Below are 26,019 nucleotides of genomic sequence, written 5' to 3'. Positions count from 1 at the left end.
CATTTCCAGATCACATTTTCACAAGTTGTGTTCGTGAAAGAACGGTTATGTCTGTCAAAACGAGTACTAGTAATTCCACACCATATGGAGTAAAAAGTTTGCTGGAGTGTATGTCCAGAGCAACACTCCTAGCACAGACGGCATCCCAAAAAATTCTGTCTACACATGTGGACTAAATGCTAGATTTCAGGGGCAAAGAATCAAGAGACATCAAAGAGGCTGCCTTTCAGTATCAGTGGGGTAAGTCTGATAGGGCAGAGACTGCAAAAATTAATTTATGAAACCATCAGTAATCAATCATTAATCACCATTGTTAATTATCACTAATCATTCATCCTCTAGTGTTACCACTTCAAGGCATAGACACATTGATGTCTGGTAAGACGACTGACCGCAGTTCACCATTTCAAGAACTTATAAAACCAATAAAAGCAAAAACATGCTCAAAAATGAAACTTTGTCAGAGGCTCTAAAATAATGCACCGGCATAAAACTTAAAACTTTAATCTTTGGATATTCAAAATGGAGTTTGCATGTTCTTCCCATATGTGTGCGTGTTCCCTCCGGGGGCTCCGGCTTCCTCCCACAGTCCAAAGACATGCAGATTGGGTTAACTGGAGACTCTAAATTGCCCATAGCTGTGAATGTGGACTTGAATGGTTGGTTGTCTCTGTATGTTGGCCCTGTGATGAACTGGCAACCTGTCCAGGGGGAACCCCACCTCTCGCCGAGTTTCAGCTGGGATCGGCTCCAGTGCAAGTGCAAATTGTCCAACAAAATTCATTTAGTTAAAAAGAAAACGAACAAATCAGCACTGAGTAAAGTAAGAGAAGCCTCCTCAGTTCCTCAGCAGCAAATCTTGACAAATCTTGACACATTGTCACATCGCACCACTGACTTTGATCTTGATCCGAACTGAAAACAGCACACGACCGTCACATACGTACAGAAGAGCGTGGAGGTGGGTTAACATTCTGAATTTCACACGCAGCTCTTCTGTGTGATTAACATAGTTTTGAAAATCTGCAGAGATGTTGAAGGAATTCTACAGGCTGATTCCATGTGGGTCTCTTCAACAATGAGACTGATGTTATGTAAATAAAATACTTTAAATGAATAATGCGTTTATTGTTCTATTTCATCCTTCCTGTAGATATGCCTCAACATAATTTGAATTGTGAACAAATAACACAATCATCAAACAGCAACAGTGTACTTAAGATGAACCAACAAAGGTATTTTATTCTGAAATGGCATGAGTTCTAAAATACAGTACTGTTGTATCACCCTTCTTTTCTCTGGTATTTCTTGTTGCTGTAATGCACAATTCAGTTGTAAAGGGATTATCTTAATCTAAAATGAGTTGCACTTTTTTTCTGTGAAAATCTGTCCTATTTCTAAATGTGTTTATTTGAGATTTACAAGGATTATCAGATCATTTGGCGATCATGCTAACAGACATGCACATCAGAGAGGGTATTTTCCCAGATTAATGTGTCAAAAATTGTTAAAACTACTGTGTTTGTATCCTATCTGCTGTACTTTTTCAGTTCATGTCGAGGCATCATTCACAAGCAAGGATGGCGTCAGGTTCACCACGTTGCAAATGCATGATTATCGCTTGTATACAATTTATATAACACGAGAACACGCGACACTAGTGTTGGTCAACAGTTTGTTTGCAAATTACAGCATTCAACGACCATTTTCGGTGACTTAGGGACAGCTTTTTTAGCTTCAGGCTGTAAAACCAAAACAATTAGCTAAAAGAAAAATGCTTCATAAAGCTGTGAGAAACTTCAGAGTGGGGTGGCAATTATCTGTTCATCATCATGAGCAACCATTCTCGCATAAACAATGTCATTTGGACTCATTGTTATCCTATCAGTTCAATTTTCATGTCATTTTTCGTGCTGCTTCTCCACCATGTGAGAATGGCAGACTAAAACAACTGGCGTCAGGCACACCCTCCTCTTGATGGCATATGCATTATAGATGCCCACTTCACAGTGTGCCACATCATGCCTTGATTTGCATGCGTACCACCCATTTGATCTTCTTCAGGCAGGAGTAATAACCAAAAGCAGAGAGATCTGAGAGATTTTTACAAGTAGAAGAGGGAGAGTGGTGGGGCTTGACACTAATGAACACATTTTTGTGCGGAGGCTAAGAAATGATGTTAAGTTTGTAATGTTTTCCAAGGGGGATGGGAGAACTTACTACAGTGCAGACTTAACTATGCCTATAAAACTGAGCTCCAACGAATACCTCGCCATAAAATTGTACTTTTACAAGTTGCATTTACAGTATTTCAAATGTAGCTGCAAAATAGAGAAAATGTGTGTGCAAAGAGCAATAGTTAAAACAGTACTGTTGTCTCTGAATATCTCGACCTCTAAACTGATACAAGCTCTCTGTATACTACATAGCAATACTATCTGCCACTTTATATTGCAGCATCCTAGGAGGTTGTTGTGTAGGAAAACCTCCCAGTATGCTCCAGGGTTGTTGTGTTATATGTTGTGTTATTCTAGGTCCCTGCTGTTTGCACACTATCTGCTTTAATACAGTTAGCTATTATGTCTAACTGGGCTAAAAATTAGTGATGCTGTGTGCATGATTGGCACAGATGTCATTTGATTTTCCCTGATCAAAAATAAATATTGAACTGATAAATATTGTGTCACAGTATTGTTTCACAAAAAGCCACACAAGAAGCTCTAGAGTTGTGGTTTCATTTTTAATGCAAGCTTTAAGACCTTCATAAGGTAAATATTATAAGACTGAATATGAAAAATTGTCCATGTAGGTCAACGTATCATCAAAACCTTTACAATGAGACATGATCCAATTAAAAAAGTCTGGTGCTTTATGGTAAGGAAAGTAGGTGCTTGTGTTGAGTAAAAAACAAAACAATTACACAGAGAATAAATAAAACTATGTATATATAAGGTATTTAAGAGGTTTATAAGATTTTTGAGGACATTAAGTTCTTTCGTAGACTCAGTTGTCTCTGTTTATAGCATAACAAGACATCCATCTCGTTGATCAGTGCCTTTGTGATTTGAAGTTCATTTACTACAAATCACATACAGTATACTTAGCAGTACAACTAAATGTCTTGCAAGCAATGTTGTTCTTTAGACATATGAGAAAAAGTTTGTTTTGTTTTTGACATCCCACTGATTTCTGTACAATAGGGCAACCTGTTAGCAAACTCTCTTTTTTTTATAATTATTACCTCATTGTTTTTAGTGAAAGCAGTGCATGCTTTTCAATTTACTGTGACTTATTTTTAGTTGTGAAACTAAAACTTACTAGTTTATGGCTCTCTTCAACTTCATGTGGGCCATATGTAACAGCGATCGGCTCAGAAGTGACCATGCAAATGAATGCAGCTTCTGATTCAGTGCTGCTGAGTCCTCAGCAGTCCCTGCTTATGCAGTGCAGACCAGACAGATTGGATCCATTTCAACACCTCGAAAGCGCTGCCCACTCAGCTTTCTGATTCAGACGTCTCTTACTCATGTCCTTCGCAGAAGTCACCGTGTGTGGGTGCTGACAGGGGAGACAAAGTGTACTGATTGTGTAACCGGTCCTGCAGCAACTCTTTTGTTGACAGGTCAAAGGACGAGGAGTGGTGTAAGGCTGATGGCCATCAGGTTACACAGCTTCTCCCTGCCGTTATCATCAGCCAAATTTAACTATTCAGCAGCCACTAGATGATACTGAGTGTGTTCCTCCAGCTGACGCATGGCTGGAGTTTTAATGAAACATCACAGCTAATTTAGAATTTATGACCAAATATGGGAATGGCATCAGTTAGCTAATGCTGATAGGGAAAGATAAGATTTGAGACAATAACATCTCACCAAGAACAACTTGTGAAATTAAATAAAATAGTTGAATCGAATTTAAATACTTTTTATTTTGTGTATTTGAGTAAATAGAACAATGAAATCAGTGTCTCTATTTTCAAGGTACCTCTGTGTTAACATGCAGAGCCCTTCAACCTGCTTCTGATTCGGGATGCACTATAGCAATTATTTTCATTATATACTAGTCTGTTGGTAATTTTTTATACTAATTGGTATATGAAATATCAGAAAACAGTGAAACTGTTCAATTTTTGGTATTAGTTTAGTTATAAAATGGAAAATGCTGTTTTGTGTGACCACCAGTCCAAAACCTAGATATTCAATTTACTTTAGTGTGGGACAAGTATCCAACCATACCAGCTGACCACGGGCGAGATTTTGTTTTTGCCATTTTCTGCTTGTAAAAGGACTGAAACTATTATTTAATCACAAATAGCTGCTGGTCAAGTTTCTGACCATCAACTGATCAATGGATTAACTCATCATTAGAGGTTTCATTTACATCAACAGGGTGTTCTTTCATAGTATTACTTCCATTCCCTTGCAAAGACAGATGTGCCTGTTCGAGCACATTTCTTGCTACATTATCAGTATGCTGTAAGTAATCAGTGGGTTAGATTATGATGGGATCCTCATGATGATACTTTTGATCATGATGCTTATTTTCCAAGCATGTGCCTTTACATGGCTGCAGGGTTGTTGATCTTGAAGAGGATGTAGTCGAGTTCTTCAGGTGAGGACCAAGAGGAGTCTGTCTGTTTTGACAGACTCATGACAAATTGAGGAACACTACCTGCCTGGCGCTGGTGGTTGCTGCCTCTGTTCCCATCTCAGTGACACTCAGCACAGCCTTGTGGGACGCATGAGGAGAGAAAAGGAAGAGGCAGTCACGGTCTAGTTTGAAAAATATATCATCCTCTAGAGGTATAAGGCGCTATTCTGCAGTTATTCCTGAGTTACTGCTCCTGAAGTGGCACATTGTTCTCGTAGCAAACCTGAGAAGAAATGTTTGCCTCTCTTACCTTTGAGAATTTCAACAGTGCTGTTCTCAAAAGAGATGGTCATGCTCATTTCTTTCAGTATGTTACTCCAGGAAGCGTCAGCAGGGATGATGGAAAATTTTCACAGGAACAGTTCAACATAACTGAGAAACAAAACATCACCAGTGTCAGAATCAGTGGAATATACAGATGAGTCACAGCTTGTCTAATTAAGTTAAACCTTGCTAATGACAAACACACTACTTGCTGTGTGAAGTAAATGAAAATGGAGTCAACATTTTGTTAAATCCTAGTTAATCCATGTCATATTATATATGCTGAACGTATGTATATTTTGTTGAAATATTAGTCTTCAAGCTCATTGTTCAGTCTATTATCTACAGCCATATAGGAGGATCCAAGAATGTAGTCTAGTTGATGCAGCCCTCCACCTCCAACATCATGGAGGTGTCAAAGGTGTAAAGATGCTTATGCACTTCACTGGCTTAATGGAGACGCTCTCTGCAGCACCACTCTTGCCATATCATATTAAAAGACTGAAAGCCAAATAATTCTAGAAATAAATAATTATGTATAACATAATGAATGAAAATAGTGACATCAAAAGTAGCTTAAAGTTTACAATTCATTATTCATTTTTAAACTTCACTAATTCCAAATGTCACTTACTCCTTAAATTTATATTGAAGTCCTCAAAATATCAATAGAGGTCCATGCTTATCATTATTGTCCTCTCTGCTGCAGTTTGGCACAAACCTTATATTCAGTAGATAGATAGAAGAGAGTCAGCTGACAAGTCTATTAAAAATTCATGAGGTGCAGCCGTTTCTGTCCTTTGCTGAGACATTTCTGCCAAAGCTTTCCACAATCCACTGCATCATAAATCACTCAACACAACTTCAGTAAAACAAGACTGGTGAGTTCTGGTCTGAAGGTTGTATACACACGAGCTTACAGGAATCATCACACATTTACAAAAACAAAGCAAACAAGGAAATCAGAATCCTGTGCCAGAAATGTCCAGCAGCTCTCTCCAAACCGTCATTTCAAATCATTCCCATTTTAAATCCCTTCTGGAATAAATGGTAACTCCTTTTCAATAAACAGCATTATAGGGTTTTGTAAATCATATAGCTATCAGTCAGTAAGATTGATAATAATAATGATTCAAAATTCCATGGGTAAAAAATCACACTGTTAACTGTTTTCTCTTGGTATCACCAAACAAAAGTGTGCAACTACTCATGGACAAGAGGCTAGCTAACTAAGCTGACTCAGGGAACTAACATTACAGCTCAGCCAAGGAAGCCACCCTGCCCTGTCACTATCATGAGCCACTTGTCCATGAACAGATGCACATTTCGCTCTGAACCGTGATACAGTGTGATTCTGTAGAAAATAGTTCCTACATGAAACTGCTCACAACGAGGTCTGCAGATTATCTTGAGTAACCAGGTCATAATTTCAGGAAAGAGACATTGCTGTTGAGCTATTTATTTGTTTATTCATTCATTTATTCATTCATTCATTCATTCATATTTGGCGCTTTGAATATCACAAGCAAAGTGCATCTACCTCCATTATATTCAGAAGACAAACATTTTTACAGATGATGCCTCTAAAACTTTGCAGCTCACATAAAACAATGTTGCACTGCAGCTAATAGGGCAAATACGTATTTTTGATTTTGAGATGGACTGTACCTTTAACAGGCAACTTCATCCATGTTATTTTCTGAAATGTAAACCCAGCCTATATTGAAAAGCTCTGGAGTAGGTTACAGAGCTGAAGCCCTTTCCCTCACACACAGATGTTCATCGACAGTGCATGAAGAGTGACTGCAGTGTTAGCTTGGAAGGCTTGAGCCTGAAGTGGAAAATTTCCTTATTAAACTTTCATTTCAGGATTTGTTGGTCGCACTAGTCAAAGTTACTCTCAGCTCAAAGAATGAGGCAGGGAGAGAGACAGACAGCAGCAGTGGCTGAGCGAGCTGCAGAGTGAATGGAGAATGGAGTGTTTCAGTAGCAGTGAAACAGAGAAGTAAAACCTTACTTTCTGATTGTTTCTTGGTGGTCTTGGTTTTAGAACAAGAGTTTAGTTTGTACCAGAGTCATCATCATCATCATGTCACATGGGAAAGGTTTGGGGAAAATAGAATTTTGACAGTGAAACATTTACCTGAAATAATATTTGAATGTTTGCACTTGAATACATAGAGAACGCTCCTGGGAAGATACAGAATTATACATAACAAAAAAAAAAACAAAAAAACAATGGAGTTGACCCATAACAGTTTTAAAATATGTTGAAACAATTGCTCAATAACATCAATGTTGGTTAAGTGTGTCAGTAGAGCAGTACATTATGAACTGAAAGATATGTATTATTATATAAAAAAAATCTGCTCATTATGGCAAATATCTATCTATTGATCTATCTATCTATTTATCTATCTAGATAGATATATATATATATAGATATATTGGGACACCTGACCATTGCATCTATAGGGACTTTAATGATATCACATTCTAATAGACAGCTTTGCATCTACATCAGCTTCCACTCTTCTGGGAAAGGTTTTCATAAGATTCTGAAGTGTTTGTGGGAATTTTTGTCCATTCATGCAGTAGAGCATTTGTGAGGTCAGGCACCGATTTTGGACCAAAAGGCCTCACTCACAATCTCTGTTCCAGTTCTTCCCAAAGGTGTTGGATGGGGTTGAGGTCAGGGTTCTGTGTGGGCCAGTCAAGTTCTTCTACACCACAATCATCCAATCATGTCTGTATGTACTTTGCTTTGTGCACTGGGATACAGTCATGTTGGAATATTGTTGCCATGAACTGTTGCCACAGAGTTGGAATCACAGCACTGTCCAAAATGTCTTGGCATGCTGAAGCATTAAGATTTACCTTCACTGGAAGTGAGGGACAGCCCCACAAAGAGGTGCATAGGTGTATGTATCTGACTGATGACTGATGATAAGAAACTTGTCATGCTAAAAGACTGCAAACAGATTAACAGACTAACATTTCTCTTATTTTTGATAGATTTCAGAGCAAACTGTCCTCTATTTATCATGTACTCACTTGGCTTAATATCGCAGTGACATCTCTACAGGGCTGTATGAGCTCATATGAGCACCCTTACTGCTGTGTCAAATGTAACACATGTAACAGAAGATTGCACAAGTAGTCGCGGTTAAACTACTGATTATCTCAAATTTCAAATTCAAATTTTGGCACATACTCAGTCATACAGTGTACACACAATGTGCAGCGAAATGATTTGCTACCGTCTTCAGTATAGAAGCAAATACAAAACGTACAATAAGTAACAATATGCATGATGGTAAAAGTCAAGTCAAAAGGTTAATATACTTTTAGATATTGAGAACTTTAGAAACTAATTTTAATATGAAAACATACAGTTTTGAAAGTGAGATATATGTTAGATATAAAATTTATACAATAAGAAGCTGTCCTGGAGGGTTACAGTACTAATTTTAAAGGAACAGTTCACCCAAAAACAAAAATTCAGTCATTATCAACTTTCTCCCATGAAGATGGAAAGTTTCTTAGTCCCAAAAACATTTCTGGAGCCTCACAGCAAAAGTACAGAGCCCACCCCTTGGTAGAGTCCTTTGAGTCAAGATGCTCCCTGTGGTGGTCATGAATATATTTAGCATATTTCAATTTACCTGATCATACATCTGATCAAAGAGAGTTAGTGGACACAAGGACTGGTCCCTTTTTCTGTCTTGTGCCAAGAGCTTTTGGGCAAAGGTATCTCTATTGATGCAATACAGCTCACTCAACACAACAAAAGAGCCACTGGTGAGTTTTGGTCTAAAGTTATATAAATACAAGCAATGTTTTAGCATTAATTGGTATTGTAAATCATATAGTCCCTAGTCAAATAAATTGGATCAGTTTATAAAAAGATTAGATAGAAAGATCAAAATAACATAACGTGCCAGTTGTTCATGACAAATCTTTATTTCACTTCATACTAAAACAATGCTGGGACAGCAATAGCACAATAACAAGTTAGCTCAGTGTGTTAGCAGATGAAGTGATATAGCTCATAATGTATGTATCATATACAACAGTCAGCTGGATATGACACATGATGTATTTTGACATTTATTCACCTATCCAGGTTCAGATGACAAATGGTAATAAATGTGTCATGCTAAGGGATTGCAAGCAGATTAATAGACTAGCATTTCTGTTATGTGATGATAGATCTGCTGTTCTGCTATTCATTAAATTATACTCTATTCATCTTTCCTGCAATGCTCTTGGCCACTGGAACATGTCAAATGCTTAGGTAAAACTGAACTAATGTCCTGAAGCTACTGAAACTTGCTTACAGTGTGAAACTCTAATGTAACATTCATGTTCCTAGTCTTTACACGGGGTTGTTGATCTTGCCCATGAAGAGGATGCTCCTAGTGGAGTCCTCCAGGATGAAAGCCAAGAAGGGTCTGTTGAGTTTCATGGTTTCAGGCATACTCATGGGCATAACCTCGATGGTGGTTGTGGCTGCTGCTCGTGTTCCTGTTTCAGACACGCTCAGCGCAGCCCTGTGGGACACCTGTGGAGGAAGCAGGAGGAAACAATCAGTGTCTGCTCAAAATTAGAGCACAAGCCTTAACAAATTGTAGATGCTACTAGCTAGAAAAGGGCCTTTGCAACATGTATTCTATTCTATGTGTTTGTGACCATGTAAATATATTACTCCTGTATAATGGTCATTAAATGGGCCTTTATTATTTTTTTTTTTTTTCAATTTACATAACCTACCTTTGAGAGTTTGAGCTTGACCTCCTCTGATATGCCAGAGAAATCAGCATTGTCTCCAAAAGCATCGGTTATGCCCATTTCTTTCAGCGAGCTGTCTAGTGGGGCATCAGCATTGATGTAAAATTTTGGCAGGAACAGATCCACAGAGCTGAGAAACAGAGTGTTGCCAGGATCAGAATCAAATGCATACACAGCTGATTTACAGCTTGTTTATGTGGTTTTAGCTGGATTAAATACTTTGATCAAATAAAATGCGCCCGATCCAGGCGAAGACTTGAACCAGCAATTTTTTCAGTTAATGGTTTACGTCACACTTGTATAACCATGAGGATGAGAATTCAAAAGTAAACCAAAGACGTCTCTTACGTCCTGTAGAGTGAGTCATGCCAGTGTCTGAGGTAGTCCTTGTTGATGTAGGCCTCCACCTCCTTCATCTTGCCTTCATCAGGCAGAACAATCATCATGGAGGTGTTGCCCTTGTAGGGCAGCATGATGACAGTAGTGTGGTTTTCAGCATCCTGATAGAAGTCGTAGCGACCTGTCCTCTTCATCATGTCCACCTCAACCTTAGTGGTTCCATCCACGTGGAAGTCACCCTTCTCTGTCAGGTTACCATCAAAGTGTTTCTCCCACTCTCCTGTATGATGATGATTGGGGAGGAGGAGACGGAAGCAATACAGTTAATGTACGGGTTACTTGTATTATAATCTTACAGTATAACAATTTTATTTTATTTTTTCTTTTTTTGCATGATATCTTTCAGTCTATTTTATATATTTGTGGAATTCCCCAATCCTTCAGTGCCTTCAACAACTCAACAAAGTTGAACTCGCATAGGTGTTTATCTCAGTGTGTCCAGCAACCTGCTCTCTGCTTGCTTGATCTCCTTTCCTTGAGAATTAGACTGTATACATGTCCTACCTGCAAAGTAGACATAGTTGATCAGCACCATGGCCATTTGAGAGTCTAGGTCCTTCACTTGGTCTTTGATCATGTCTTGTGTTTTGCCAGCAATGTATCTGTTGATCTCAGCTGCAGCCTCAGCAGGTTTGGCAAAGTCGACATTGAAGATTTTACCAAAGTAGTCGTTTTCAACATCCTCAGCAAAATTTCTCAGAGGATTGAAGCCAGAGCGCACTGCAGCGGCATTGCCGAGAAACAACTCCTGATTCTTCTCGCTGGGTTGAAGGCTGTAGAACAGATGCCTATATGCGTTATTGATCTGTGTCTGGTTGAAAGCCCCATAGCCCAAAGTGGAGATCAGCTGACTGTGGGTTTCACCACTGGCCCCTGCAGTCAACATGGATAGGGCAGTGGAGATGCCCAGCGGCGAGAAGAAAATGTTCTTTCCAGCAGCAGCCTTGGTATTCAGATTTTTGTAGAGGGCAAAGGCGAAGTCAGCATTGTGATGGGACAGGATGTGGCACTTCATTTCGTGGCCATGGCTCTGTCTAGGCCCAGCGTGGTGGTGGGGGTGGTGGTGTGCCCTGGCTACAGCCAGCAGCAGTGTTGCAAGTGCACAACTAGCAATGATACCACGCATCTTTACAGCCTGGTCAGGGAAACCAGAGAAGTTTAGTAGGTCATAGTAGTATTAGATGATATTTTTGAATTAATGTTTTAAACTGAATGACAAGCGGACAGAACCTGATGGCTCAATACATTTTAATTAACCACAACATACTGATATGGTTTGGCTTCTAAGCAGCTCCACACTTCCAAATTATTATATGTCACCATGTATTTAACGTTTCACTCTCTAACCTGATTTTTTTTTTTTTATGATAAATGTCATAAATAATATAATATGAAAATATTGGCATATTTCAGTAAAATGCAGTGCTTACCTTTGATGTCCTCTTTGCTGCAGACAGTTTGACAGAAATTTCCTCATTATATACAGGGGCTCTGACAGTCAGCTGACAGTTCAGTCAAAAATTAACTAAAACCAGCCTCTACTCTCTGTCCTGAGATATCTGGCATTGCTATCTTTACTGATAAAACACAATGCAGTCAGCATGGCCTGAGTAAAATAAAAAACAGTGCTGAGATGTTATTAGATATATATTTGTTTGTGATCACATACCTTCACGCCTACATTAATCACCAGATACTTAGAAAGCATATGATTCACCAAAAGTCGTCGGCTTCAAAACTCTTGAAATCCTGAAATACTCCTGACATAAATAGTCGCTTTCCTTTTCGCTTTCATAATCACATAACCATTCATCACTAATATTGGGAATATTGAGTTATGGAAAAAGAAATAATGATTAAAATTTGAGTGATAGCATGAGTATATAGCATATGAGACTTCAGCTGAATACAAGCTGGATACAATATCAGGTATAATGAATATTTAGATTACAGCCTGATCAATATTTTTTTGGCATCAGTCCAAGTCCTTAAATAATTTCTGTTGATAAAAGTCTGATCTGACATGAATGTTTACTTAAATGCAGTGTTTAAAAACTTTGAAAAAAGATATAATATATTACTTTGCCAAAAGTGGAAATCAACTATATGAGTAGTGGCTGTGTAAAAATCTTGAATTATCTGAGTACAAGGAAAAGTATAGTACAGTATACTGCATACCAGGGCCAACTGATCAGCCAGGCCCATTACTGGATCCAATATTCAGCATTTTCCTGATTATTGGAATGTTACTTTGGCTCTGATGCACCATGTAATCTGCAAAATAACTACTAACTAAAGATGAGATGAGATAAACGTAGTTCAGTACAAAGTACATTATTTGCAAAATGTAGCGGAGTCTCTACTCCACTCCACTACATACCAAAGAACAAATAACTGAAAATTGCACATAAGCATAATACTTGAGTAAATGAGCCAATCACTGTCTAAATGGAGATATGACACACTGAAATAACTGCTGTTGCCTGATAAATGACACACCTTAATTTTTTATCCAAATACGCAAATCAAAAGGCTACAAACGGAGACATTTGTAAAAAAGCAGCACCTTTATGTCTGTCCTCTAGTGTGTTTTGTCCTCCTCAGCCTGCCAGTGATGGTGCACAGCACTTCTCAATGACACGCTGAGAGCATGACTCTCCACATGAGGGTGAAAATTATGGTGTGTGAATAGGAAAACATTACTTGGTCATACACTGACTTGACTCTGTTCTGGCTCCTCCCTGGGTTGGCAACTTTTTTTCTGATCCGAGACCCTGGACTCTTTGGTCTCATGGTCTGATTAATTTCACTTCTTCCTCCTTAACGTGTATGAACCTCTAAAGAAGCACATTTGATAGATTAGCAAGAAAAACTGTTGCCGTTTGTCTACTTTTCAGAGTAGAACTGTGCTCAGTGATGGATGAGTAATGTGATGTAAAATGAGGCTCCTGGTCAATGTTTTTATGAACATATCCAGTGGAATTCACAGGCAATTGACAAGGGGGATATTCTATGGGTGATAGAAGCTGAACCGTTAGGATCACCCCCTTTGACAGTGACAGTGTGTGTAAGGGAAGTGACAACAAGGAAGAATAAGGTAGAAAAATATTCATTACCAATTACCCAATTCATTACCCTGGAATGCTGCATATTGCAGTCAAGTGTTGGGTGGAAGTTAGCTGAAGAAGAAAAAGTGCTGTCCTGCAAATTATAATATTATATGTATGCTAAAATGACTTCTTGTTGAAGGAGCTGATGTATCACTTGAAGATGAACTTGAAAGAAATTAACTGGAAACTAACACTCCTGGGGCCCAAAACAGAAAACTGTTTAGATTAATGACTAAATATCTGCGTATGCACAAAGACAGAAATATGCACACAACATATGCACAACTCCCATAGTTAGCCATGAATGAATGCAGAAACAACCGTGAACATCTGTATAATGATATTTCTGCCTGCTCCACCACTTATTAGAACTGTCATTCAGAGTAGCAGAAAAAAGAAGAACCAAATGAGTTGCATCGGTGAACATCTCCAGCAGTACCACAGCAGCTGTCATTACACACAACAGTTACGGACAGCTGTGGCTCTTTCAAGCAGCCACACCATTAAACCTGTAAATCCCCATCAGCAGTGACATAGCAGTTGTCATTATTAAACGTCAGTTTGAAACGATGATCAATTATAATATAGTGCTCATATTTAAAAAGAGGTTCACAGCTGAGGATCAGGTTAAAAGCTCATTTCACAAGATTCAAATATAAATGATAAAATAAATCAATCAACAACTAAGCTGCATTACATTTAAAATTTAGCTTATATATTTGCTTTTGAATAGACAACACAATCAGGAAATATCAAGATACTTTAAGCATTCATTTCCTATAATATCTCTCAGCTTATATTTAATCACCTCATTATCATAACTGACTCCAGAAATCCTTCTGCATACGCACTGCTCATACAGCTGATCCCAGGTCAGGGACTGCTTGAAGTTGCTGTGCTGGTCATACTGTCTGTCACAAGTTCCTGGGGGCTAAGAGGGCGATAGTGAAAAAGAGTGATGCACCTAACCTCTAGTGGCCCTAACCCCTTCCTATTCCCTCACAAACCTGGGGTTCCCAAAGAACCAGTCAGACCCATCATGATTAATAGGCTGACATTTCTGTTACTTGTGATAGATCTGTTGTTCTATTCATCAAACTATCCTCTATTCATCATCTGCTCAATGAGCTAAATATCATAGTGACATATCTTCAATGCTGTCTGATGCTGAGGTAAAAATAAGCTAATATCCAGGAGCTGTGAAACTCCACTGCTGTGTTAAAATGTAGCACTGCTTTATGAGAGTTTTCTTTGTCATATTGGTGAATAAGTCTAGATGTTTTTGCAAAACCATTTTGTATTAGATGAGAAAGAGATGTTACAAGAGAAAATGGGTTGCAGAGTGAAAAAAAATAAGAGAAAATACCTTTGTAATGGAAGAAAAGTGTTTTATGTTTCGGAAGAATAGCAGAGATTCAGTCATAGGGATAAAATACAGCCATTTAAATGTCTTTTCATCATTTTAAAATCATCCTGCAATGTTTGAAAAATTGTAGGTAAAATAAAATACACTCTGCAAGTTCAGCGAGACACATTTTTATACATATATATATATATACCCATAATTATATGCCATACTGTTGGAAAACAACAAACCAAAGCTATGATATAATGTATGTGAATACACTATTGTATCAATAGAAAAAGAAAAAAGAGGCAAAAAGCAGAGTGTCACTTTCACTCTAGTCTAGACATCTGTAGGATCAGTAATTCTCCCTATGAGTAGGACGAGCCCTGTGAGATTGTCATAGATGATGAGCATGAATGGTCTGTTAAAGGTTATTCTTGGAGGGACAGAGAAGTCCAGCATGATGTCAGGTCTCCCCCCACCTTGTGACATGGTCTCTTCCATCTCCAGCATAACCTCATGAGGAGCCTGAGTGTAACCACATGGAAACAGGAGTAGTGAGAGAGCAGAGCAAAAAATAACAACAATAGCAAAAAATAAATATGCATATTAAAAAAAAACAGACAGAGAAAACAGAGTTCAGCATGTCCATTACATAAAGTCGGTGAGGGTGCATTTCTAATGCGTAATACATTGTTCAAAGATCATAACCACATGCTTTTGCCTCACAGTTAAAAATCATTCCATTCTGACAAAGGAAAATTTAGGTTTTTTCTTAACCTTGACAAGTTTCAGCATCTTCTTCTGCGATATCCCTGAGAAGTCTGCAGAGTCAGAGAAAATGGATGATACCCCAGAGTTCCTCAGGAGGCTCTCTAAACTGTAAGATTTCCTTAGTTGGAACTTAGGGAAAAGGATTTCTGCCCGCCTGTGAAAACAACAATCAATGTGTGAATGGATTTACTCTAAGTTGTCTTGTTACAACTTGTGGGACCTGTACTGTATGCTTTCACTCACTGGTGTACAGAGAGCAGTAATTACTGCTGACTTAGAATCTACTCAGTACCATTCATGATGATACTGAACAACAGAAAGCAAGGGACTGAGCGGAGGGGCTGCTGCTCTGTGCCATGACAAGAATCAATATCAATATACTGTGTATTTGTATATGCACATTCAAACCACAACATGCGCTTCACTATTAACCTCAATAAGCATACAAAAATTCAAAGCAGCATTGCAATAAATACCTATTTGTTATTAAAGGTTCAGTTCAAAATTTACACACAAAAATCAAAAATATTTTCTCATTTACCTTTGTCCTTGCTACCCAAGCTTTATTTGCTCAGAATTTGAGATATTTATCTCTGAAATGAAAACTTCCATTCATTACAAGGTGAAAATGTGGAAAATGTGGACTATTATCGACAACATTCTACCCAAATTTCCGAAAGTTGACAAAAAAATGAATGACAAAAGAGTGCAATGAGATGTCATAATATAAAGTGCTCTGGAAAATCTTAAATGAACAAAAACAAAGTATACAGCCTTTAAATTTGCTTCATGTGTTTGAAGTCACACCTACTCCTCATTAGAATGTATAGAATATAGAAAACATATAGAAAATGTATAGAAAACACACTTCTTTGAATCTGAAAATGATGCAATGTTTAATTCTGTGAGCAGCACAAATGAAATTCGATCCTCCTCTATCAACACAGTAATTATAATAGATTTTGGAGGGGACAAGCCCCCCCCCCACCACCACCGAGATTAAATAATGCTTTAAACTCCCACCTCCGCATTGCACTACTAAATTTTAATTTTAAATTTCAAAAATCACAGGCAACCACACAACACCATCCGAATCAATCATTAACAAATGTAATCCTTATCAAATGTATTAAAAAGCATTAACATCCATGCAAGTTGTCCAGAACACATGCCAGTGAGAGCGTAGCTTGGCATGAATTGCTTCTGGTTTGTGTTCAACCATTTGGACTGCCCACCTACCCCAGTTTCAGGTTGCTGAGCCAAAAGCTCATGCGGCTGTCAGAGAGGCAGTCTTCAAGGGGCTGCAGCTCGGCTTTAGGAAGCAGGAACAGTGAGGCCAGGCGTTCTGACTGGGCCAGCCGCACTACTGTGGCTGAGCAGTTGGTGTCATACAGCATCATCACCTCGGAAGAGTCGCCCCTGAACATCATGGCAACCTCCACGCTTGTTGTAGCGTTTAGCTGGAAACTCCGTGGCACTGTGTGGCGCCGCTCAAATGGCTGACGACCTGGTTTATGTGTCAATAATAAAAGGGAACAGGTTACAGATGAAAAATAGAGATAAATAGGCAAAGACAGAGGTTGCGCACAAAAAGCAGCTGCTGCGTGAATTAACTACCTCCAACTGCCTCAAGTGAACATCTGATGATCATAAAAAGAACAATGACTGATGAAGAAGCAGGTGCTCAATATTATATTCCACAAGTTAATTTTACCTACACAAACGGATCTCAAATTTTGACTTTTTTTTTCGTTTTGAATTCTCATAGTCCTTGCTTCTCCCTTTCCAAGATAATCCAGCCGTATGACAGGCGTGACACCGTTATCTCACACAACACGTCGCCACAGACTTGACATGTTTTTGAGGGAGTGTGCAGTTGGCATGCTGGCTGGAGGAATGTTCACCAGAGTTGTTGTCCCTGAACTGAATGATCATTTCACCGTCATTTCACCATCCCCAATGTTGCTCAAAACTGCCTCCACATCTTCTTTTGCACCTTGTCCAGGGAGCATGTCTGGGATTCTCTGGATCAACGTCCACGACAGTGCTCCAGTTCCTGCCAATCCATCCAGAAATTTCACACAGCCATTGAAGAGGACTGGACAAATATCGCACAGGCCAAATCAACAACCTGATCAACTCCGTGTGAAGGACATGTTATAGTGCATAAAGCAAATTCTAACCAGATACTGACAACTCCACATGCCCCCAAATTCTCTGAAGCAACACTGAAAACAGCTCACAGTATTGAAACAAGCATTCTGTGGCACTGTGTGGTGTGATAAAACTGCACATGTTAGAGTGACCTTTTATATTGACCTTACCAAAGCACACCTGTGCCGCAATCAGGTCGTTTAATCAGCATCTTGATATGCAACACCTGTCAGGTGGATGGATTATCTTGGCAAAACAGAAGTGCCAACTAACACAAATTTCAACCAATTTTGACCAACTAAGCGTTTTGTGTGCACAGAAAGCCTTAAATCTACTTACTTCCAATTATGAAAAATGGGAGGAACATGTTGCATTTACATTTTTGTTCTGTGTAGCTGCAATTAATTTTCATTTAAGCTTTCACTTGAACATGTTTTTGAAGGTGTACGTTTCCCATTTGCAAATGAAAGTGATACATCTAATTGTTCATACCCTTAATGTACAGGAAAGCCTCCCAACCTTGTGTTGAGAATATGAATATGCATGTACAAAAACCGCACCTTTCATCACCCACACAACAAGAAGCTACCTTTGAAATACACATAATTGGTAAGTTCTAGTTTCTCAGAGGATTGCAAGTCTTTCATCAGTGTCTCAGAGCTGATGTTGAATGCGAAGGGTCCAGTGTGCCGAGTCCTGGACAAAAAACTATCATAGTCTAGTAAGGGTTTTCCATCAATATGTAGGCTGCTCCACACTCTTAACTGATCGCCAGCATGAACTCCATCCTCCGTGCCACTCCTATCTTCTGCTCCATCATCTACATCAGCTCTGTTTCCAGCATTTGCCCCTCCAGTTTCCACCCCTGCTGCGGCCTCATTCCCAGCCTTTGTTTCAGTTCCAGCCTCAGACTGTGCCCTTTGAACCCCAACTCCGCCCCCTCCCTCCTGCAGATTGAGGTTGTCATACAGATTGGTGAGAGCAGATATGGTGGCCTCCACGCTCTGCTCTGTGGAGTTGGCTGCCAGCCCCAGCGCCTCCAGGGCCTGGCTCCGGCTCTCGGACCCGGATGCTCTGGACAGCAGTGCCAGAGCTGATGCAAGGCCCAAGGGTGAGAACAAGATGTTGTGCTGTTGCTGCAGCTGGATCCCAGGCTCAGTAATGGTTCTGGTGGCCAGGTCACGGTAAGGTTCAAAGGCCAAGGCTGTATTTAGGGCTGATATGTTGAGCCGCTGCTGCTGACTGACCTCTTGTCTCTTGAAGCGTTTCTCAGGCTTTGGTAGAACCGACCGATCTGCTGTGTAACCCGTTAGCAGTGCCAGCACTGTTAGACATGCAAAGGAGTAAATAACAGACATCATCTTTCCTTCTCTCACCATCCTGGATTGGCCTGATTCAGAGGTGCCGCAGGTTGAGCTCACATAAGACCGGCCAAACTCCAGCTTTGGGAAAGTGTTGTTCTTGTGCGGGGGTGGCGGTAGTGTTGAAAGTATATCGATCTCCAGGGCTGAGCCTTTGACCCATGGGTTGAGCTCCAAGCAAACAATGGCGGCATGTTTAGTTTCTTAGAATTTCAGCAGCAATGAATGTGTGTGTATGTGGTGGACAGTGAGGACAATGGCCCTTTAATACATGTTCTGGTAAACATGGATTTTGAACACTTATGCAACTAATGCATACTTAGATCTTGCTTGAGTTTCACTGTACACACATTGCTGTTCCATCACAGACACCATACAGTACGTGTGCCTAAAATGTGTATGGCAATAATTACATGACTGATTATCTAGTGTAAAAAAAACTGAAGAAATATATCACACAACAAGACTGTGGTTTATTATTTTTATCTCAAAGCCACAAAATGTCAGGAAAAAAGCCTGCATTGTTTATGAGCTTCAACTATCATACAGTATCTGAGATGAAAACAATAACACTGTATACATTCTAGACCACAAGTGGCACAGCGAGAGTCTACGAAATGTCAAAGTGCTCGTGAAATATTATCAGCTTAATCTCCCCATGTCAATATAGCTTGTAATTAAACAGCAGGTCATATGGGATTCTCAGCAAGCAATGCAAACGCAGGAGGCTGCTGTATGAGACAGTTGCTGTTGTGATGCTGCAGTGCCCCCATGTGGTTGATGACATCCACTGATCGTAAAAGGCTTTTTGTAAGAAATCTAAATCAAATAAACAGAGCATTTTGGAAATGCATTCAGCAAAAACACAAAATAAATTATGTCTCATATCATGTTTATTGTTGAGCAAGTAGCTGAAAAATGTGTAATGATGAGAGTAGAAGCAATTTGTGTTCATCTGATCGTCCAAATGACATTTGGAATTTCTGCTGGCAGCAAAAAGCAAACATAATCATTAAATTCTGCCTTAAGGGAAATTTAGTGACACAAATAAAGAGTCAACCCAGCCATAACTGTCCATGTTTGGCTCATTCATGGAAACTGGGCTAATAAGCATATCTTACTGCTGGGGGACTCAGAGGATTATCTGAGGTAAGATGAAGTAGCAATAGAGGAGAATCCACAGGGCCAAGAGCATTTCCAGCTCTAATGGGGTTACATTGCAAGGGACTGCTAAAGACTGAAGAATGAATCCTCCCTGTCTGTTGAAAAGCAGATAAAACACAAGCATGTTAGATTCAGACTAGAAGGAGGGCACTTTACATTCATATTTCTTATGAAGAAACAAAAGTCAGATTAAAGCAATGAAACCAAATAATATCTGTATGTAGTCTGTAAATAAATTGACCATCGATTGACCAGCAATAGTTTTAAGGGTGGTGCCTTTCTTATCCTTTACAAAGCCAAAATCACAAGTGTAAGAAGAAAACAGTGTTACCCACAAAAGGTAGCACAGCCTGCTAACTAGTGTACTAGCTACAGTTATACCTAATGTTGTTTCAGGGCAACGGGCATGTAATTAATTGGTTAATTACATTACTTTGTGCGGTTACATGTTATATTACAAACAACAGCTGTTAGCATCCACCCTATGCAACCGAGATGCCATGTAAACCCATCAGAACTCTGTCTGGTCTTTGTTTGGTTAGGGGAAATTTAGACTCCAGCAAATCCAGCCAAGACTACATAGGTTACGCATGCCAAATAAAGATTTATGTTAGAATAGATATAATATAGTAGGTATAATACTGCACAGTAATACAAGGGTTCATTTATTCTGCATGACAATACAAAAAAGTTATTTATTTATCTTGTCTTCTCTGGATTCACAGCTGGTGAGGCCTGCCTGGGACGTGTAGTTTTAGCCTTTTAGAATTATCACGTAGCCATGCCGCACATATTTACGCTAGTTAGCCACAGCTGATAAAATCTGCTAGCATCAGTTGTAATTTCAGCCAACAAAATCTACCACTGTCATCGAGAATTGAGAAGCTTCTGTTTTCTTCAATGTGGAATTGAAGAACCTCTGCTTAAAAAAAGTGGAGTAGTCAAACTGCCACCATTCGTTGTGAAGGCTTGGCACAGTTAGTATAATTCCGGTGAAGTTATTGGCCAACAGTCAATTGTATTTGTGCTATTTATTTAAATTACAAATGTCATGACCTACCTGAATGACTGAGAAGTTGCATTATGGGCAGGAGTCAACCTGGTATGAGCACTATGGATGTTAAGTCCTCCACAAGTGTCATTTCTGGGAGCAGTCTTGCCAGTAGGGTCTATTGTTGTTGCCTTCTTGTCAGTCACTTCACATCTCTTAATCTTACTCTCTCTGTTCTTCTCCTCTACTGTTACAAGCGCCTCAAAATCCTTCGCAATTTTGACTTCCTCTGTGCATTTTTCCTTGTCTTCATCTTTACAAGTCACATCTTCCGTTTTAGGGGTGCTGACAGTCCTGTCATTTTCTTCTTCAGGGTTAATTCTAGTTGCACCAGCTCCTCTGAGTTCACATACATCCTGCCCAATACTTTGCTGATTTTCGCTGTCTTCCTCCTTCATACTATCCTCTTCCTCCTTTATTTCCTTTAACTGTCTGTCCTGCCCCCCCTCAAATGCCATCAAATTGTCTTCCTCTTCTTTGTGTGCACATTTTTCAAAAAGCCCTCTCTCAGTTTTTTCCTCAAGTTCTTTCTTCCAACTATCCACTTCAAAAAGTGCTGTTCTCTTGGTTTCATCTACCAGAGCCTCTGTTTTATCGTATCCATGAATAACCACTCTCCCATTTTCTGTCTTTTCCTTCTTTCTCTCTTCCTCACAGTAATCACCATCATCATGACTCTGTCCTCTGACAGCTCTTTCCTCCTCACGTCCCTGTCTGCTTTTGCTTTCTTCTTCTGGCTCCATGTCAAACACTGCTGCATTGTTTACCATCTCACTGAAACTACTTTCATTCTCATTCCAATCAGACATCCCATGAACCTCAGACTGAGCCCTGACTTCTGATTCAACATTTTGTGCAAGTGAGCCTTCTTTCCGTTTACATCCAGTGCCATTTAACATCTGACATAATTCTTGATGTTTTGACTCTTCAGTCTGCCATCCATTCAGGAATATTTCTTCTGCTTCTTCCTCTCCAACCATTGGCACTTGTCTCTTGAGCTGAATATATGGTTGAAAAACCTCTTTATTCAGATCCAGGATGTAGCTGTAGGCCTCCTCCTCATCTGAATCCAGTGCTGACAAACTGTAGATTCCTTCCTCAGAGCTCAAAGAAAAGTGACTTTCACCCCTTCTCGGCTCGCTGTAGTCCTGATCTACAGATGGTGTCTCCATCCATGACCTGATCTCCTGGCTAACAATGTCCACATCCAGTGGACTGGGTGGCTTTAAAATGCCTAAAGATCTGCTTTTCTTTTTGCTGAATGGTGATATGGCAGCACTGCCCACAGGTTGTTCAGTGATGCTTTGGCTGCGACAGGATGAAAAGATGTCACCGCTGCTGGAGGAGAGGCCAGAAGCTCCACTTGTGTGAAGTGAGGTGACACGGGGTCTCCCTGAGGGTCTTCTGGCCCACTTTTTCCACAGTAACTGCTCACTGCTCTTCTCCAGGCTGCTGAACAAAGCTTGTGTTTCTGGGTCATCAGCAAGGGTCTCCCCAAAGCCAACTGAATCAAATGATTCAAAATTTGGGATCTCAGGAACTTCAATACGACTTGTACGATCCTGTAAAATGTGATTTATGAGTGTTAGTTGCCTGATATCTCTGCAAATACATGACCAGAAAGAAGTATCTTTGAGTCAGCGTTTGTGAATGCATCTGTATGACATTATTTCATTAAGAGGGGCCTAATTGAAGCCTCAGCACACTGATATGAAAGCGCTATAATTATTTCCATCTAACTATCAAGAAATCAAAAAAGTAACAATGTCAAATTACTAAGCCATACTAACCTCATCCACGCCTGTGTCATGGTGTCCCAGGAACATAGACACATAGGTTATGATAGACTGCTCGTCAGGTGAAGTACATGTCACATCTGCAGAAAGATTTTTCACACATTAGCAGGGTAAAGTTACCGAGGAAAACATCTTGATGTTAGAGAGCCAGTTAAAGCTATGAAGATACAATAAAATGGGCACAACAGCAACAACTTTGCTGTTCATTTATAGGTAAGAAGTGGATGAAAATGAAGAAATTTGTTTTTACCTTCAGGCTCCAGCAGAGGAGGTATATCCAAACTGTGATGGGCTATCTTGAAAGCCACCTGGATGTTTTCCCTTGGCTCTCTAGAAAGGCTCTCCCTCAGGTCAACTAAGGCTGGGTTTATGGCCTTAATCAAAGCTAGGAATGCCAGCCCACACCTCCAGCTCTTCCCAAAGTCATGCACCTCCACCCCAAACCTGCAAATTTAAAAATACATAATAGAAAAACATGACCTCAACACAACCAGCTCATACATTTAGCCTAGCTCATTGTGGTTTTATGTTGACAAAAGCTATTTTGTAAGCTTTTGGATCCTTTTCAGACTCACTTTGATGTGCATTTTTGGACCCACTGCAGCAGAGTCTTGATTGCTTTCCCATGGTACTTTGGCTCCCTGGCAGCCTTTCTGCCTTTGCTTGGCAGGGTGTTGCAGGAATAGCTGCCAATGTCATTTGACTGTGGTGAGAGGTCACTGGTGGAGGAGAAACTGTTCATTGATAAGGAGGAGAGGCTAGCAGACAAATGCCTCTGAAGGCCTCCTGTCACTTGCTTTACCTATATTGGAGTAAAAGAGCAGTGTATGTAATGTCAGAAACAAAGAACAAAAAACAGGAAGAAAATATAGTAAGACAGCGAAGTGATGGATGATGGGGGGGGGAGACGTGCCTGGAAATACAGGATGATGTTCCAGACAAGATTTAGAACAACAGAAGGGATGCCATCAGCAATACTAGAGGCATCGATGCCTAGCAGCTTCACCTGAAGGACAGCAGGGCAATCAAGTTTTTCCTGATGTAAACGTACTACATGACAAAACAATATTGCTAAATTCCTTTAACAAGTAAATACACCCACATGTCTATCATCAAGGAAAGCCAGGGCCTTAGAAATGTTGTTCAGTCTGAAAATCCGGTGCGGAGACGACCTGTACCTGTAAAGCTAACACAAGACATTTGTGTTAAAGCGAAAAGTTCAGTTCTTATTTGCTTTCTTGCTGAGAGTCAGGCAAGAAGACTGGTGCCACTCGCATTTACAGCAACCAGGCTATGAAGCTATACAGCCAGCAGTCAGTTAGCTTTGTCTAGCATAAATACAAGAAACAGGGAAACATCCACTCTGGCTCTGCTGAATTTAACATTTCTTGCTATTTCTTGAGCATGATTTAAAGGTGCTCGTCAGTGGATTTTATTGGCTTTGAACAGAGCCAGACTGGCTGTTATTCCTTGTCCACAGTCTTTGCACTAAGCTAAGCTAACTAGCTTCGTGAAATGAGTCTGAACCACATTAAATAACTCAGCAGTATTGTATAATAGCCTATTTTCATTTTGGTGACATCAGATTGTTCCGGTGTATAGCTTGACTCACTAGTTTGCACCCAGACAGCTGCTCCAGCAAAGCCATCAGTATTCTGCCATCCTGAATGTCTGTGAACAGGTCTCGCACTGCAACTGGAGGATCACTCTGAAAATAACAAATCGCAAACTTTATATGTGATTGTATTCATGAGCTAAAGCATAAAAGAAACGTGTTACTGACAACCGTATTGATTTGTGCCTTACTCTCTGCAGAAACACATTCATCCACCTGGTGAACGTTCTCGTCTGCACTGCTTTCCTCTCGCCTGGGGAAGAGAAAGCAGGGACTTGGCACTGAAAATACTGCAGTCTTTCAGTTGAACACTGTTTTCAAACAGCCTGCTTTAACTGAATAGCACATGGGAGGTTTTGTGTTGGATATGATAAGCAGGAAGCGTCTGATAGAATTTTGAAAAATGGCACATATACAGTATGTTGATCCCCAAAAGACTAAAGAATATAAAGGAGTGAGATGAGCTAACCTGCATTTTTAATCTTCTTTGCATTCCTTTGTCTTACATTCAAAACATGATACTAGTGAGAATTTTAGAAGCAAATCATCAAGTGAATAAGTGATTGGGCAATCAAAGTACACCCACATGGAAAATGGTAGAAGGTAGAAAAAGAAAAAGAAATGATTTTGTCTTGCAAAGTGTTTTTCCTCTTTTCAAAAGTATAGCAAAGTTTTTGTTGTATATACGGTGATTTAACACATTACCTCTCAGTTGATCTGTATTAGCTATGAGCAGAAGACAGTATTTGTTGTCACAGTACCTTGAGACTGCAGATGATGTTGATCACTGATCTCTCCCACTGATCTCTTTTCTGAATCTGCGTTGGCCTTGTCCTGCATTCTCATTTAACTTCAGTTAAACTTCTATTAATGAGCCATTGTGGAGATAAGACGAGAGTACACTTCAAAATGTCAGGCACTTGTGGCAATTAGAGGTGTTCTGAGATTTCTTTCCAGAATACGGATGAAGAAAATGCAAAGTGAGGCAATGTGTCTTGCCTGAACACGCTGAAACCTCCCTCTGAGGTGTTGATCAGCTCAGGCTTCCACTCCCAGAGACAGCGCAGCCTGAATCCTATTGGCAGGCTGTGGTTTATAAAATTCAGTCTGTGGAGGCATTCACGTAAAGTCTCTGACAGCTAAAATTAAGGAATCAGCTGGGATAACTGTGTTGAGTTACAGGCTGGATATTTTCCTGCAGAGGTCTGTAATAAATCTTTCTGACACGCATAACAGAGGAATTCACTGGCAGAAGCATGTTTGGCTAAAATTTCAAGGATTTTACTGAGGTTATTTTAGTATTTGAAAAAAAAAAATATGGAGTTTAACTTGAATCAAAGGGTCATTGGCCAGATGTGAACCAGTTAAACTGCAGTCAGTTGCTTAACTGTATGACCTAAGTCAGCCATGATTTACACCAGCTATTCTGGTGGGGCCATGTTGTTTAAGGTGCTGTTGTTTAGATTTTGAATTGATCTGATATCATTATTATTATTATTACTGATATTAATCAGAACCTGGAAAGTAACTAGTAATTTATCA

The 26,019-nt window shown here is 39.7% G+C and overlaps 3 protein-coding genes and 1 long non-coding RNA gene across 5 annotated transcripts; all 4 read right to left on the bottom strand.

Annotated features, from left to right (window-relative positions):
- Positions 1 to 3,031: 3,031 nt before the first annotated feature.
- Positions 3,032 to 5,800, bottom strand: LOC124050554. Of its 2 annotated transcripts, none has more exons than XR_006841651.1 (3): positions 5,549 to 5,800; positions 4,901 to 5,022; positions 3,032 to 4,728 (listed from the first exon to the last, which is right to left on the bottom strand). It is a non-coding gene; the product is annotated as an uncharacterized LOC124050554 (long non-coding RNA). The 2 variants fall into 2 exon arrangements; XR_006841652.1 differs by having other exon boundaries at positions 5,636 to 5,800.
- A 3,054-nt stretch (positions 5,801 to 8,854) lies between these two features.
- On the bottom strand, positions 8,855 to 11,683 carry LOC124050962 (alpha-1-antitrypsin homolog). Its single transcript, XM_046373960.1, has 5 exons — positions 11,535 to 11,683; positions 10,609 to 11,239; positions 10,054 to 10,324; positions 9,688 to 9,835; positions 8,855 to 9,478 (listed from the first exon to the last, which is right to left on the bottom strand). The coding sequence occupies exons 2-5, from the start codon at positions 11,228 to 11,230 to the stop codon at positions 9,293 to 9,295; spliced, it is 1,227 nt and encodes a 408-aa protein (XP_046229916.1). The 5' UTR covers positions 11,231 to 11,239; positions 11,535 to 11,683; the 3' UTR covers positions 8,855 to 9,292.
- Positions 11,684 to 14,585: 2,902 nt separating this feature from the next.
- On the bottom strand, positions 14,586 to 19,014 carry LOC124050966 (alpha-1-antiproteinase F-like). Its single transcript, XM_046373967.1, has 5 exons — positions 18,912 to 19,014; positions 18,080 to 18,814; positions 16,576 to 16,843; positions 15,343 to 15,490; positions 14,586 to 15,090 (listed from the first exon to the last, which is right to left on the bottom strand). The coding sequence occupies exons 1-5, from the start codon at positions 19,012 to 19,014 to the stop codon at positions 14,902 to 14,904; spliced, it is 1,443 nt and encodes a 480-aa protein (XP_046229923.1). The 3' UTR covers positions 14,586 to 14,901.
- Positions 19,015 to 19,302: 288 nt separating this feature from the next.
- Positions 19,303 to 25,760, bottom strand: clmnb (calmin b). The gene is made up of 10 exons (XM_046373544.1): positions 25,239 to 25,760; positions 24,669 to 24,730; positions 24,475 to 24,570; positions 23,965 to 24,048; positions 23,776 to 23,868; positions 23,438 to 23,664; positions 23,113 to 23,306; positions 22,857 to 22,942; positions 21,076 to 22,628; positions 19,303 to 20,110 (listed from the first exon to the last, which is right to left on the bottom strand). The coding sequence occupies exons 1-10, from the start codon at positions 25,321 to 25,323 to the stop codon at positions 19,984 to 19,986; spliced, it is 2,607 nt and encodes an 868-aa protein (XP_046229500.1). The 5' UTR covers positions 25,324 to 25,760; the 3' UTR covers positions 19,303 to 19,983.
- Positions 25,761 to 26,019: the final 259 nt, after the last annotated feature.

The sequence above is a fragment of the Scatophagus argus genome, chromosome 19 (assembly GCF_020382885.2).
Source record: "Scatophagus argus isolate fScaArg1 chromosome 19, fScaArg1.pri, whole genome shotgun sequence".
Classification (NCBI taxonomy): domain Eukaryota; kingdom Metazoa; phylum Chordata; class Actinopteri; family Scatophagidae; genus Scatophagus; species Scatophagus argus.
The sequence above is the reverse complement of the archived record's forward strand: the minus strand, read 5'-3'. Positions and strand labels throughout refer to the sequence as shown.

Excerpts from the sequence above, each read along its gene's own strand:
- LOC124050962 (XM_046373960.1), bottom strand. The coding sequence starts at position 11,230 with ATGCGTGGTATCATTGCTAGTTGTGCACTTGCAACACTGCTGCTGGCT. Across the intron at positions 10,325-10,608 it reads CAACTATGTCTACTTTGCAG|GAGAGTGGGAGAAACACTTT; the intron begins GTAGGACATGTA and ends ATCATCATACAG. Across the intron at positions 9,836-10,053 it reads CATGACTCACTCTACAGGAC|CTCTGTGGATCTGTTCCTGC; the intron begins GTAAGAGACGTC and ends TCTGTTTCTCAG.
- LOC124050966 (XM_046373967.1), bottom strand. The coding sequence starts at position 19,014 with ATGGGTCAAAGGCTCAGCCCTGGAGATCGATATACTTTCAACACTACC. Across the intron at positions 18,815-18,911 it reads TGGAGTTTGGCCGGTCTTAT|TGCTGGCACTGCTAACGGGT; the intron begins GTGAGCTCAACC and ends CATGTCTAACAG. Across the intron at positions 16,844-18,079 it reads CAATTATGTGTATTTCAAAG|GTCGTCAGCCATTTGAGCGG; the intron begins GTAGCTTCTTGT and ends CACATAAACCAG.
- clmnb (XM_046373544.1), bottom strand. The coding sequence starts at position 25,323 with ATGAGAATGCAGGACAAGGCCAACGCAGATTCAGAAAAGAGATCAGTG. Across the intron at positions 23,869-23,964 it reads CTTTCCTTGATGATAGACAT|GTGAAGCTGCTAGGCATCGA; the intron begins GTGGGTGTATTT and ends GCTGTCCTTCAG. Across the intron at positions 22,629-22,856 it reads ATGACACAGGCGTGGATGAG|GATCGTACAAGTCGTATTGA; the intron begins GTTAGTATGGCT and ends CACATTTTACAG.